Source organism: Pinus tabuliformis, chromosome 4_1 (assembly GCF_031772625.1).
Source record: "Pinus tabuliformis cultivar Carrire ecotype Pingquan chromosome 4_1, CPIR1, whole genome shotgun sequence".
Lineage (NCBI taxonomy): Eukaryota > Viridiplantae > Streptophyta > Pinopsida > Pinales > Pinaceae > Pinus > Pinus tabuliformis.
This window is the reverse complement of record NC_142303.1, coordinates 541,278,335-541,294,378: the sequence shown is the minus strand read 5'-3', so window position 1 is coordinate 541,294,378 and position 16,044 is coordinate 541,278,335. Positions and strand designations below refer to the sequence as shown.

General features: G+C 37.3%; 1 protein-coding gene across 1 annotated transcript; it reads left to right on the top strand.

The window, feature by feature from the left end:
* The first annotated feature begins 1,508 nt into the window (after window positions 1–1,508).
* LOC149176976 (ran-binding protein 1 homolog c-like) lies at window positions 1,509–15,660 on the top strand. The gene is made up of 5 exons (XM_089423249.1): window positions 1,509–1,836; window positions 2,630–2,730; window positions 14,974–15,060; window positions 15,154–15,246; window positions 15,419–15,660. The coding sequence occupies exons 1-3, from the start codon at window positions 1,661–1,663 to the stop codon at window positions 15,021–15,023; spliced, it is 327 nt and encodes a 108-aa protein (XP_089279375.1). The 5' UTR covers window positions 1,509–1,660; the 3' UTR covers window positions 15,024–15,060; window positions 15,154–15,246; window positions 15,419–15,660.
* Window positions 15,661–16,044: the final 384 nt, after the last annotated feature.

Genomic DNA, 16,044 nt, shown 5'->3' with positions numbered 1-16,044 from the left:
GGTTGCCAACTAATTCATCATAATATATGTAACCTGTCTCCAGATAAATAATTCTTTTTTAGAGAGAATCTACAGTTGTATTTAGCTCCCTATGGATGTGATGGAAATTGATTTCCTAGAAGTGGTTCTTTAACTCCACAATTTTGCTTTTCCAGGAGGATAAACTTATAACTTCCTGCTATGCTTTACTGTCATTATTTTTTGGCTCCATTACAATATTTGTATGTCAACAACATGGCACACTACGACCAAGAAGATGAACAATTACATCATTAAGAGTTACAAAACCATCTTGCCATCGAATAACCAACATTAATTAAACAACCATTTAACAACATAATAGCAATTACACTATATATATATATATATATATATATATAGATCACATTACATGTATAAATACCGCATTTCAATAGAAGTTAGATGAATTGCGCTAGTCCCAAAGTTTTACTTTGACTTGAAATTAAACTCTTCTTCACTTTGTGATTTTTGTGTTATCCACTAGCATAGACCCATATTAAATATAGATATAATATGAGCGGAGAGGGATCCAATTTCTTCATTGGCAATTATTTTTTATGAGCAAACATTATTTAAATGTTTTGTATTTTTTTTTTTTTATTATTATTATTATTTTTTTAATTATTTTGGCCGACACTAGCAAAATTTCAACTTTGATGATGGACAAACATCGTTGTAACCATACTAGGCTGTAGAGTGAGCTTGGCATATTAATATTATTTTCATCCTCAACATTGAGGATTGTGTAAAGCTCAGTGGAAGATGCCCCTTGGAATGATGGACAAACATGGTTGTAACCATACTAGGCTGTAGAGTGAGCTTGGCATATTCATATTATTTTCATCCTCAACATCGAGGATTGTGTAAAGCTCAGTGGAAGATGCCCCTTAGAATAGTTTTGATGCCCCCAAAATGACTTCCATTCTCAACCCCTCCCCATGAAATTTGAACTTAAGACCTCGTAACAACTAAACCCCATACAAACCAACTACCCTACAACTTATCATGGATCAACCACAACAATACTTATTATAATAATTTAAAACAAATATTTCTAATTACTTTTCCATATTTATCTCATTTACAAACCCCTCAACCCCATCCCATTATTATTACAATAAACACAATAATATATCACCGAGGAAAAAGTTCAAAATTGCGAAAACAAAAAACGCACAACAACCTCTGGTCCCAACATGACAACATGAATGAAATAGGCCTCTCATGTTGGAGATGATTTAGGGGTTATTCCATGGCCTTCTCTCCCTTTGAAACCCCCCAACCATCCCTGTAATAATTTATTATATTATCTTTAACGATGCTACTTTTACTCTCAATCTTTAACAGCTACCGACCTTCCCTCTTCAAAACCCTTATATAGAGTGTTTTCTCTCCATCGACCTCAAAAACCCTTATATAGAGTGTTTTCTCTCCATCGACCTCAAAAGCCCTTATATAGAGTGTTTTCTCTCCGTCGAACTCTTTGCCCTTTGCCTTCAAAGCATTTTTGCACAGTTAAATCCTTTGTCCAAAATCCTCGGGGTTTCGCATTCGTGTCTGATATTGGGCGAGTTTCTGGCATATTTTGGATCCATTGATTTCATTCGAGCCCTCCCTCTGTGCACTATCTGGTATTGGGATGGCTGGAACTCAGGAGGATCCTGTTCTTACACGGGCAGTAGATGACGATTTGAGAGAGAACGAGGATGATGCCGGAAAGGAAGAGGACACTGGAGCTCAGGTTGCACCCATTGTTAAGCTTGAGGAGGTTACTGTCACCATGGGCGAAGAAGAGGAGGATGTCCTTCTTGACATGTAAATTTCTTAATCCATGGCTATTTCATGATTTTGTTTTCTCAGTTGAAAGTTGTTTTCATGGCCTCTTCCGTGGCCCTTTTCTTGTGCACATAAATGGGACCTTGACTATAAGGAAGATGCATTTGGGCAGTTATTTACTTCTAATTTTTCTCCTTTTTAGTAAAATCTGTTTTTATTGGGTTCTCGATGTTTTGTTCGCCTGTTGATGATGATCAGATTTGTCATTTCAATGGGGTGCTGAAGAAACTCTATGGTAGATGCATTTAGCGGGCTATGGTTTGTTTTATCAATTAATTAGGGTTTTGCTTTTCTGTGTATTTTTGGTGGGATTTGATGCGCTTTGATGGCGAATTCGTTATATTTTGGATTCTTCGCAAGATATTGCATGAAATTCTGAACACCAGAGAAAATTTACCCGAATATTGATAGTACCTTTATGGAACTTCCTGAGATATGAACACATACTGAATCATCAAGTTTGCTTTGTCTTTTCTGCTCTCAATACTGTTGAACTCCTTCGCAATGTTCTATAATCGGAAAAACAGGGAATTCCGGAAACAACAAGTTCTGAATTCAAACCACGGGAGCTTTAGGTTTATCTTAGGGTTTAGAATTGAGGGTTTGTCATTCTTTCAGCGAGCGTTGATCATATACACAAGCAATATAAGCTCCCTTTCTATTTTAAATTAAATACACTTTCCTTCATCCAGTCATGCTTTTTGTCTTTCCATCGGAATAGTGGGGATGAAGCTTGATGAACTGATAAATGGGATTGAATTTCCACTTGCAGGAGTATGTTGCTGTACTTGTCTATCATGGAAAGCAACAGGATCAGGCAAAGAGAGATCTGGATGCATTTCTTGGCAATCACAGTGGTGCATTTGTGGCATGGTATTTCAGTCTTTTCACAAATTTTTGTTTTCTCTGTTCTTTTGAGTCAGGATTATGAGGGCTTATTGCTCTTATATCAGCAAGCATAGAATAGAAATAACATGTTATACTTTTCCAATATAACATTCAAAATGTATAATGTTTCGTATCTAACGGAGATAGGTTCATTTGACCAAATAAAACAATGCACATTATCATATTTGTCTTTACTTCACAAAATTCCAAAGTTTCCTCCAAAGGGCTATAAACAACAACATTGCAATCAAAATATCTATCTTGAGGTGCAGATGAATGGATCGGAGGCAGATATTTCTCTGGTCGACAACAATTAATGGTAATTCTAGACAAGATAATCTATACCCGAAGACACATTTTTCAAGACAAAGTTGCGTTTGATGAATTGCAGTTATGTTTAATTTGTTCTTTAGACACTTCTTCAAAGAGGTAATGCTTTTGTCGTTTGCAAAGGATTTTTTTGATTTTATTTTTAAATTAATGCACATATCCTGAAACTAGGATTGTAAGGTGCTTCTGAGTAGAATATGAGAAACAATGCTGGCTATATTGTGATATCATAAACGCTCACTTACATGTATTTACTTGGTGGAAGCAAAACAAAACAGAGAAAATTAAAATTGCGCAAGAACATCGGGCCGATCAGTTTCCTCAAACAGTTTCCTTTCATGCTTTATCTGATAGTCTCACTTGGTTGAGTTTTCTTATTTTGTAACCTCTTGCTTTGCTATAATATGATTTTGCACCTGAGGGAAACCTTACTTCCAGACTTTTTTCTTTTGAACCAGCTTCCTCTTATCATGATGGAGCAATGTGCCCAGATTTAGCGTTATAGGGAACCATTAGCACCTTTTTGTAGAATTTCTTTGAAAATTCTGCAACTGCTGTAATGAACAATTCTGAAACTAATTTGTGACACCAAGACACAGAGTTTCTCTACTCTTTTGCAGCGGAATAAAAAAGAGTTAAAAACACATTCATACAATACAATAACACAGGATTTTTCTATGGAACCATACATGGAAAACCCTCTGCTAGCTGTAGATTTTTATTGACAAAGTTGAGCAAATAAAATTAATTACAAGGAAAACTGTTTCACTACAGAACAAGGTTGTTCTTTCTGCTGACACTTAGCTGAAAACTGCTTGCAACAACCCTGTCCTTAGCTCCTAAATCCTTGTGCTGGCTTGCCCCTGTTTTCTTGTGTTGGAAGCCTCTATTTTCTAGTGCAATAGTGGCCCTATCTTCTAGGAATTACTCCTGATTTCTAGCGCACACTAGCATGGATTTTCTCTGCCAAAAATCTGTGCAGAGGCCTCTCCTTCACGCTTTTCCTAGCTCTGCCAGCTCACACACAAAACTCTCACTCTATTGTTTGGTATCACAACCTGTAAAAAATTAATGTCTGCTCATGCTGCAGCCCACCTAGTTTCAAATTCTTGCAAGGTTTAATGCCCAAAACCCATCAATAGCATATGACTGATATACACATCATTTTATCATTTTCTGCATTTAACTTGAAACAACATAGAGGTACTCTACATTTCACTTTCAGCTGATAAGAGAAAAAATAAGGCAAGCACACACATGAATTTTACACTATTTTTTATCAACATGATCCTAGAAAAACCCCGCAGCGGGGAAAACCAGTTCTTCTAGGAGGATTTTATTTTGTTTCTTTGACGAAGCATCACTGAAATCCCATTCTCAAATTGAGTTTTGAACTGTCTTCAACAAATGTTCATGTTGAAATTACAGTCCTCTGAAATGCTCCTTCTTCTTAGGAATTCAAGCCACACTGACAGTCACAAGTTCCTTGAAACTCGGGTTCATCACAGCAAATATGCACAGGTTTTTTTATCAGCGTTTAAACTCCCTGGAATTTGAGCAAATACACTCCAAAACAGCTCTCTAAATATCATTGATATACCACTAAAACCAGGCTTGAGATTTTTGCTGGTCTTGGCCCAAGAATCTCACTGTGTCGCACATAAATACGCTGGCAGAGAAATATGCTGCTAAAACACTTGCCTACGGTGAGGAGTAACCAAACTTGACTCCTAATAAGCCTTTGACCTGTGTGCAACCACTGGCTATGACAGTCTTCCAAAATTTCGTGCTCCCTTTTTAGCTTTAACTCAGCCTTCTAGGGATTTGATTAACTGTGGTCTTGTTCCTAGTTCTTGCTGTAGAATTTCTTCACAAAAATTCTCTTCCTCCTATCTCCTTTCCTCTCCTCAATAGTTCTCAAGAGGATTGAATGAAGGAGCTCTTCCTTGTTGCCTCCAAATGCAAGCTCCACAACATGGTTGCGTTCTGCTCTGATTTGAGTTCACCTTGGAACACAGCCTCCTCCTATAGCTGTCTCGATCTCCTCTCAAGCTTCCCTACACCCTCCTCTTTCCTTTGAGAAGAATAATGAAGAATCATTCATTTCCTTTAACTTCTGTTTTTATTTTGAGAGGGAAACCTAACCCTAAAGGCTAAAGATCAAGGGCTGAGATTAAATCCCAGCTAATGAGATCTATAGTTGAGATCAAGCTCCCATTAGACCCCTTTCTCATGATGACCCCTCACTTAACCTTTTAATGTTTTAGTACCATGGTCACTTTGTCGCTCATAAAGTGAGTTTTAAAATATAAATGTTACCTTATTAACATAAAGTGGACTTAGTACTTTACACAAAGTCACTTTAATAACCCATGTGACTTTAATAAATTAGAATTACAAGGTACACAACTCATAAAAGCTTCTTTAGCTCCTTGACATTAATAAACACATAATGTCACTTAGAGAAAAGGATATTAATGTGTATTCCTAGGCCAAAAGGATAAATTCCTAGGAAACACTTCCTTGGTACTATATTCTCAACACAATGTTGTGCTCACAAAATAGTGATCCATTTTTGTGCCTTCGTCCTCCTTATAAGCAATTCACATCAACTAAATTTGGCAAGTTTATTTTTTGAACTCGGTCTTGTGATTGACTAGTTAACTGAGTCTAACTAACTCATGTAATTCGTCTTGCCTCAATTTAGAAACTGAAGCTCACTTGCTTGTCCTTTGCCAAAGATAACTCGCACTAGGAGACAAACAACTGAGCCTCCAACTATACACATGAGTTAAACTGCTTCATGAACTCGACCTAATTTTTAGGAACTCGTCCTAACTTTTAGGAACTCATGCATGCTAAAGACATGAGTGCTTGTGGTCTCTTTGACTAAGGAACAAGTCAAAGAAGACCTTACTCGCTTCTATTTTCAACATTCCCTCTTAGCGAGAAAGGTGCTTTTGGAAGAACCTCGTCCACTTGGATCTATCTCCAATACTACCACGTTCTCTGTTGTTGCAGCTTCTTCCACTGAACTAGAAGACTTTGCCTTCTTTTGCGGAACCTGATAAGACCTTTTCTTTCCCACCATGCTCTCCGAGTCTATCACTTCAGTCATAAGGGCCATGCACCCTGTGTACCTTTGTGGCTGCTTCTTTTGGTTGAAGGTGATATTGGAAGATCCAACTCTCCCTTGATCTCCCTTAAACAAATCCTTTGCCCACTTGGCTCAAACTCTCCCTATGCTGGGAGTCATTGCTTGAGTCGCTGCCTCGACTTGCCTTCGGCTATGCTCCTCATCATCTTGTTGGTTGGCCCAACTGCCAACTAGCTTATACTCAAATTGAGATACTGGCTGAGGCTTAATCTTGAGTAGCTTCTTCTCAGGTACTCTAATCTGCTCTTGCTCTAAGGACTCCTTAGACTTAAACTGAGATATTGGCTGAGGCTCCATCTTGAGTAGCTTCTTCTCAGGTACTCTAATCTGCTCTTGCTCTAAGGACTCCCTTTGGGTTTTGGTCTCCTCAACCATCAATTCTCTACTCTGAGCTCTCCTTGCCTTGCTGCTCAAGGTTGCACTTGTCTCTACCTAGAACTTGTAGTGATTTTTCATCCTCACACCTATCTGCTTCTTACATCCAAAAGCTAAGTGCTGGAGGTAAGCCTTACCTTTGCTGAAAATGACATCATAATCCTTGTCCTCAAGGGTAGTTATCCAAACAAGATTCTGCTTTAATATTGGAACATAAAAAACATCTCTGAGATGGAGGGGATTACTTGACTCCCTCTGAAAACTGAGAGTACCAATTCCTCTCGATTTAAAACTACACGTCCTTCTCCTTCAGGTGTCTAAAATTTTTCTTTTTTTTTGGTCATGTGGAAGGATGTCATGTGGAAGGATGCTATCGAATCAATATACCATACACTGTTGTCTGCTGAGCTTGGCATGCAAGCAATCAATGATAAATATTTCTCGAACTAGGCAAAAAATGCATCTAGCTTTGCTGATGTAGCTACATGATCCTCACTGGACTCGTTCTTTCGCTTAGGACACTTAGTGGCATAGTGTCCAAACTCATGGCAATGGAAGCACTTGACCTTTCTTAGATCCTTTTACTTGCCCTTTTGACTAGACTCGACCACTCCTTGGCCCTCCGTGCCCTTGGTCTTGCTACTCTTGCTTGTTATGGAAAAGTTCTCCTTGTCCTCTGTCTTCATCAATCTACCATTTTTGGTCCTTCTTCGGATATCTTCCTGAACGTAGTCAGTCAATAGCATTTCCCAACTAGGAAAATTATCTCTGTCATTGACAACATCCTGGAACCCATACCAAGACTTGTGAAGTCGTAGAAGAGAAAAACTCACAAGGTCATGCTCTGGTATACTCATGAGTGAATTTTGACAAATACGTGACAATGGACTCATCCTTGTTCACCTAGATACTCCTTAGCTTCTCCTTAAGAGCAAGCTTCTTGGTATCGCTGGTACTCTGATATAGATCTAAAATAGTTTTGAACATCTCATAAGCTGTCTTCTTCTCATGGATATGAGGAAATATATGATCTCTGACCCCTTATAGAATAATCGTCCTTGCCTTGATATCATTCTTAGTATGTCGGGTCAACTGTTGGGGATCTTGTAGTGGTGGTATAGCCTGCTTCACAAATTCTCCCACCCCATTATCCTTCGAAACTATCATGATCCTCCCTTTCCATGAAACGAAGTTTGATGCTCCCTCTAAATAGTTATCTGCTCTCAAACCTTGGTACGTCGTCCTGCTTTCCCAGAGAGCTCTCCAACACCTGCCCACTAATAGCTTAGTAGTCCTTCACAAGAGGCTGTACTTAGGGCACAATAGGGCAACTTCTAACAACCCTCCAACCTCTACACTTAAGCTGCCCACACAATTGTCCAATGGGACCTCATCCACTTAGTAGAACATCAACTTGAGAATAACATTCAACATACCTTAACCAATAGAGACTTCTTCTGCTTCTCTACGTCACACCCCTGTGCAATTACCTGAAGTTTTCGACCCTCTGATTAGGGCATCTTGCACCTACGTCAACCCATAGTTTGTTGCCTCAAAACTTTGCAAACATTTCTCCAGAGGTTCCTCTTCTATGCGTTAGCTCTTGTCCTCTTATATATTTTTGTTCCAGCTCCTTAAGAACATAGACCAGCCCTAAACTAGGGCTTAATCTCTCCTGTAACAACACATAAAAAACTTGGTCTGTTTTGCAAGTTGTTTGCACCACAAATAATGCACAAAAATACTACCCAAAATGCTCCTCTTGCAAGCTACTTGCTCCTTCCTAACTTGGCCTAATTAGTTACAAGAAAAACGAACCAAAACCAATCCTCTTCTCCACTTTGCTAGGCTCCTTTGGGCTATGACTATTTCAGGGAGATTCTCCTTATGATGTTGCACTAGGATGTGCCAATCAACTTGTGTTGGTATTTATTCTGTTCCTTGCTTCGATACCATGTAGAATTTCCTTAAAAATCTTGCAACTGCTGTTGTAAACAATTTTGAAACTAATTTGTAACACCAAGACAGAATTTTTGTAGGGAACCGTACTAGGAAAACCCTCTGCTAGCTATAGAATTTTATTGAGAAAGTTGAGCAAATAGAATTAATACAAGGCAAATTGTTTCCTTAGAGAACAACACTGTTCTTTCTATTGACACTTAACTGAAACCTGCTTGCAAAAACCCTGTCCTTAGCTCCTAAATCTTTGCGCTGGCTTGCCCCTATTTCCTTTCGTTGGAAGCCTCTTATTTCCTAGCACAATAGTGGCCCTATCTTCTAGGAATTACTCCTAATTCCTGCGTACACCAACAAGGATTTTCTGTGCCAAAACTCTGCGTATAGGCCTCTCCTTCACACTCTTCCTAGCTCTGCTAGCTCACACACAAAACTCGTGCTCTCTATTGTCTTGTCTCACAACCTTGTGCTCACAAAACAATGATTCAATTCTGTGCCTTTGTCCTTCTTACAAGCAATTCACATAAGGTATATCTAGCAAGTTTATTTTTGAATCTCGGTCTTGTGATTGACTAGTTAACCGAGTCTAACTGAGTCATGTAACTCATCCTGCCTCAATTTAGATACTGAAGCTCACTTGCTTGTCCTTTTCCAAATATAATTCGCACTAGCAGACAAACAATTGAGCCTCCAACTATACGCATGAGTTAAACTGTTTTATGAACTCATCCTAATTTTTAGGAACTTGACCTAACTTTTAGGAACTCGTGCACATCAAAGATAGGATTGCTTGTGGTCTCTTTGACTAAGTCACAATTCAAAGAAGACCTTACTCACTACTATTTTCCACACTTATATATATATATATATATATATATATATATATATATATATATATATATATATATATATATATATATATATATATATATATTGAAATGTGGAAAGAAATCATTATGAATAAATGAGCAAGAACATTTACATGACAAACATAAATGACAAGCAATATTCCACCATCACTTAACCCCAATGTGGGGAAACTCTTGATCAATTCTTCTTATATTCTTCAATAATTCAGTAGAGAGAGAGAGAGATATTACAATTTACAGATCTGATAATTAATGACAGCGGCAAAAGATACCTAACCAGAAAAGTCATTGCTGGTCAACAGGGCAGATTTGACCCTCATAAATTGGTCAACTTCAGTCAACTTCGGCCTCCAAACAACAAGATGAATCAACCCTCAAAAGAACCCAAAATCAGCGCAGTCAAATTTGGTCAAACAACCAACCTGTGGTTAGCCCTAGCTGCAGTCAACGTTGGTCAAAGTCAATGTTTGGCCTCAATTTCTGTGCCTAGAAATGTGGCTTGCCCAAATAGAGATAGCCCCCACAAAACGTAGTCAAAGGAGGTCAACTCATGTTGGTCAATGCTTGGTCAAACTGTCCAGAAATTCGGTCTCTTGAAATTTCGGCCTCTTGAAATTTTGCTTTCCTGAAATTTCAGACGTGTGGAGAGAGAGATGCCTAGAAATCCGTACCCAATGAACGAGGAGAGAGAGAGAGAGAAGTGTGAAGATGAGTGTATCCAAATGAGGCTAAGGCATCATGTATTTATAGCAAACGTTGAGGATGAATAGACGTGACTGTTGGGCTTCTGAGCCTACATAAGTTTGTTAGCCGACCTTGACAATTTGTCCATAATCAAAGTAAATTCATAACTTGATTTGTACATGTCAGAATCGGATGATCTTTAGATCACTCCTACACCTCTCGGAGAGAGGAATCCAAGAAAAATATCAGTTGTCATAAATAAGATGACCCATGTGGAGTTTGGCCCTAGTTGCCGATTTTAACATGATGAAACTACGTAATCCAAACTTTAAAATATGGTATGAAAAGCTTAGTGTGCCCAATCATTGATTTTTTGTTTGAGGGAAGGGTACAGTTTTGCTAAGGCAATGATAGAGGATTCAAATAAGCAATATCACTAACATTGAGGTACATAAAGCACTTGGTGCTTTTGATTAATTTCCAATCCTGAAATCTCGAAAAATGTTAACTCTGTTGAATTTTGAATGGGATATGAAGTTCTACTTTCTCGATATGAAGTTAGAGGAGATGGGAACCACTTTTAAACATCTCAAGACAATGAATGGTAACGTTAAAAATTTAAGTAAAGGTTTTACTTTAAGACTTTAACATTACCATTAATTGCCATCATTTTAACGCAAATTGAGAGTGAAACCCAGTCTTAAATAAATATTTCTAGTGTATGAAGTTTCTAAAAGTCTCATGAATTCATAATTATCCTCTAATTAGTTATTAAAACAAAAAAATGTTGTTCCCAACATTTAAATCAAGGCAAAATCAAACAAATTTCATTTAGAAACACGTTGTACAGATGTTGAAATGCATTTCCCATGTGAAATATGTTTCATATGAATTGAAATGCGTTTCCCATGTGAAAATACATTTCATATGAATTGAAATGTGTTTCAAGAGCATTTTAGTTGTGTTTCAGTGACTCGATATGAAAACGCAGCTGGTATGCAGGGGCGGGCCATGTTTCCTGCATCATAGATACCTTCTCATATTTGGAAATTTGTTTTTGTGGCTGATCAAATGTGTCGTTGGTTCCTCTTCACTTTGTTGTTCCCTTTGATGGGTTGCCTAGTCTATGATTTGATAGATGAGATGTCTAGTGGTTGTGGTTGCATGGTATAAAGGTTGGACATAAAGAGCTCCTCCACAATCTATGATTTACATGTTTAACAATCCTTTTCTTAAGTCCAATTATATACAAAATTACAAATCCTAGTGCAAGTGAAAATACGTTCTTCTTCAATGTTGCTTTTGTCAAACTAAACAAACAGGAAACAATTTATTTTACAGGTGGAAGAAGTGATAGGCTTAGAGCAATTGAATTGTAGGCCATGCTTCTTGACAAATTGATGAACAGATGTCTCCTTACTTGAGATTTAGGTTGGCACCATGGCACCATCCTGTCCATCGTTATACACTAATCTTGTCATTATCTTCTTCACTGTGAATGATTGGCCTGTTCCCTGCAAATAGATCTGGGCATAGAGGAGCCAATCCAAGAACAGTAATCTCTAGCACAAGACAATATTAATGATCTAAATACCTAATCCTGAAGCTTGAGTTTGATTTTTCTCTACTGGTTCAGAATCTCTGATTGAGAATTTCCCACTCGTCATTATCAAACCTTCTCCTTCATCATTGGCATCAGCTACACTGCTGAGGTACTTTGGTTGGTTTTCATTGGACTTGAGAGCTTGAAGTTTCAAATGATTATAGTAACAGACAGCCAGAAAATCCAGTCCACACCCACTCAAGTTTATGATTGTAACCTTTTCATTTATTACAGACAAAGATTATGTTATGAGCAGCCAGTCCTTGACAAGACCAGCAACATTCATAGTCAAGGCTGAAGTCTTTCCTATCAGAAGAAATACTGCAAGATTAAGAGCCAAGGCACAAGCAGAAATGTCATGTAATCCAAATCAAAGGAAGAGACCCTGATTATCAGAAATGGGTATTCTACTAAGGCCCAGGGGGTGCTGAGAAAAACAAGGCAACAAGGAGCAACAAAGATGTGATGGGATTCAACTTAATCCATTTTGATGTTCGTGGAATTTGTATGAGAACCAATTGGGTAGTCTCACTTGCAACTGCACTTAACTGGAGAATCACCTCCCATGCATTCAGCTTGGCCTCCCCATAAGCTGAAATAGTAACTCCAATGGATATGGCCAACATATTGGCCTCAGGCTCACCTTTATAAGCTTCTTTCTTCAGGGAAACCACAATCAAATACACAGCAATGGGAATTAGAGCTTTCAGCATTTGAAATAATGATACTGAGAGGAAAACATAGGAAGAATTTGAAAACCAGAGACCCAAAGAATACACTTATCAATACTATGGGTTCAACGAGCTTGAAGACTCTTACAATAGCAACAGCCAGTGTTGAGTAGAAGCCCATGTGAATCATGGTGGGACTGATCACACTAAAGTTGTCAAGCAATGGCAACTCCAATGGATATGGCTAACATATTGGCCATGGCCTCACCTTTATAAGATTCTTTCTTCAGGGGAACTGCAATCGAATGCATATCAAATGGGCACAAGAGCTTTCAACATTTGAAATTTCGATACTTTGAGAGACATGCACCAAGGGCTGCATCATTTAGGATTTGTACTCAGTTTAGGTGTCATATTCAAGGGGAAGTTGTTATGCTTTCCACCACTTCATAGATTGTTAGAGTGATGAAACAAAAGAGGCTCCCTCTTGAGGCTAGATTATGTCATTCATATCAGTTGTGTTGTTGATGTCCTAGCTCAGCCAGGTCTTGCCAAAACTCTGTTGAGGTTCAAAATTTATTATAAACTGAAATGTCTTCACGCGAATTGACCTCATAAAATGCCATAATCACAAGATATGCCATACATGGCTATGATTATGGCTCGCAAGACCCTTAGACTTTGAGCAATGAGGCTCGCAACATCACTTATGATTATGCACTCTACAATTCTGTGACCAGCTGAATGTCAAGCAATTGAACCGCGATTTAAATCCTATTTTGTCAGCAATAATTACTATACTTTGTCTTTATTTAGTGTAGAGAACCAAACACTTATTCTGCTCATCTATAGAAGGGACAATGGTTGTTTGCCTATGAGGTATAAGGAAATCCTATCAGATGTTTTGTATTTTCGTATGGAATTGAATCATACTCCTGCACACTGTAACATTCATATATATCAACCTGTAGAGGCTTTAATAACACCTGGTATTCTGGTTAGTGATTTTATTGGACCTCATGTGCATATCCTACATGCACAGGATGGACTATTCATATGTTACAGGGTATTATTCTTATTATTTAGGGTGCACATCTTCAGGTGCTCAAGAACGATTATTAGAATAGTCAGTTAACTTTGCAATTTAAAGGATGAAAAAGGAGGTTATAGGAGTCTAGTTTTGGTTCTCATCCACAATGTCACACTAGTCTGCCTGGGCATGGTTCTCATGGTTCTCGCAATTGACTAAGCGGCGTCCTGCGAGCCAGACTTGAGACGGAAACCCTCGTCAGAAGTATATGCTTGGCTCTTTTCCAAACAAATGAAGAGTCAATGAGGTTTTGTGTAATCACTTCTGGTATCGTATTGGGTTATTGTTAGAAGCGATAATTGGATTCAGATTCTCATCGAGTGAGTTGTTCTGCTTTCTCAATTTGAGAGGGTTTGTTTGGAGGGAAAAATGAAAGAGGACATACGAGAATAGTGAGGGGAAAGATGCAGAGGAAGAGGATTGAGAACATCGCCAGCAGGCAGGCTACATTTTCCAAACGTAGGTGGATTGCTGAAGAAATCTTACGAGCTCTCGGTTCTCTGCACTGCAGAAGTTGAACTTGTGATTTTCTCCCCAGCAGGAAAGCTCTATGAACTATTTTTTAGTGCAAATCCTACTATTTTGATTCTAATAATCATGGCTATGCAAACCTCATGAGATTCTTACTAATAACCCAGGTGGTGCAAGCCCTAGTAAGCTCGATGTTGAAAAACTTAGTGTAAAACCTCCAAATCGCTGGTTTTGTTGTAGTGCTTATTGGAGAGTATATAAAAAATTTCACACCTTTTTATGAGATATGGGAGGAAAACATGTTAAAGATTTTTAATAAATATAAAATTTCCAAAATGATGCTAGTTACGTGTGATTCTTTTTTCATTGTTTGTGATTATGAAAAATGAAACTCGATGTTTTTTCATTAGTGCACACATATTTCATTATATAATTGCATATAGAAAAATCATTCCAGAGCCGATAACAATAAAAGTGAAGAATTTATGGTCCAACGCTATATTTAAGGGAGATGTTTAAGGATGACGTTTGAATTTTGTTTTTCATTTTAAGACATTTGGAGCAAATATTAGGAAGGACTTTGAGAAAGGATTGTCCTTCATTTTCGAAAATGGAGTTGTTCCTTTCCAGCCATATGCCCCAAGTGACCATCAAAGGGAGAGCTCATATGTTTTTTGGATGTTTTCTTTATAGCCATTTTTTTACACATATCCATAGAGTCCCCATGCCATTGATGTGAATTACTTGTTCGGTTTTTTTTAACCAACATTTTTAACCAAACAAGAAAAATAAAAAAAATTCCTCAAGATCAAAGACTGAAACAAAGACCTATTGACATACATTTTAAAGTATGGAAAGAACTTGTAAAATCATATGAGAAGTTGGATGCACAAAGAAAAGCCTGCAATGAGAGCATTCAGGTATTGAATTTTTCATTAAACATTATTTAGAATGTATTAATACTTATAAGTATCTTAGACATGTATTTGTGTGAAAATAAATTGAATTGGTTTATGTTTAAGGACAAGGCATCCAAGGCGAGGTTAACCAAGACAAAAGTCACTTATCGTAGTGGCTAGAAAGGTTTAAAAGCACTGATAACAACCTTTGTAAGTATATTAAACATGTGATATTTTTTTAATAAATTTTGTACTAGAAGAAAGTCATTGTTATCTAATTTCTCCCTATTTACTGATTGATAGGAACTAAAATATGGAAGGCCTCCAAATCATTTGGAAAAGGAGGTGCTGCAGAAAAAGAGATGGGTTGAATTTGTTGTTTGGATGGACTCTATGGTATGTAATCTTAGTGGGATTTCCAATATACTTTTAAACCATATTTTCATTTTATTTTTTAGTACTATTAGATATTATATATTACCTCATTTTATGGTTAACATTGTATAACAAAAACATGTGTTGTGTTATGTAATTAATACTAACATGTAATATTGATTTTTTTTGTCAGAATGCTATAGGTAATGATTGCCAAGACGATGATCCAAATTATGTTCAACATATATCAGGAGATGATGAGGATGAGGATGAGGATGATGGTGGTGAAGGAGGAGATGATGATGATAGTTGCGGTGTCGGTGATGATGTGGATCAGAGTAATGAGGATGGTCAATATGATCATGAGGATGATCTTGGTGGTGGTAGCTATGCATGCACATGCATTGTTTTTTATGAAGAAATTATTGTGTAGAATGACATTGCTATGTTTAGATGGGTGTTGTGAATTTACCCTATATCAATGAGACATTTTGATTTTGTAATCATACGATGAGTTTGATTTATGTATGTTGTTAATTTATCGTAGAATAACGATATTCATGAAATATTTTGATTTGTTAATCATATTTGAATTTTACTTGTTTTGATTAAAAATAATACTGATTTTATTAGTATTATGTTGCTATTTTATACATGTTTTGAAAATTGTTAATGACACATTGTTATTTTTTTGGATGGATGTTGTCAATTTCTCTTAAATTTCTTTACAAATGATTTTGAATTGTGATATCTGCTTTAATGATATTTAGAAACTATCATATATTTCACTATGAATCTATAAAGGGGGTCATATATGTA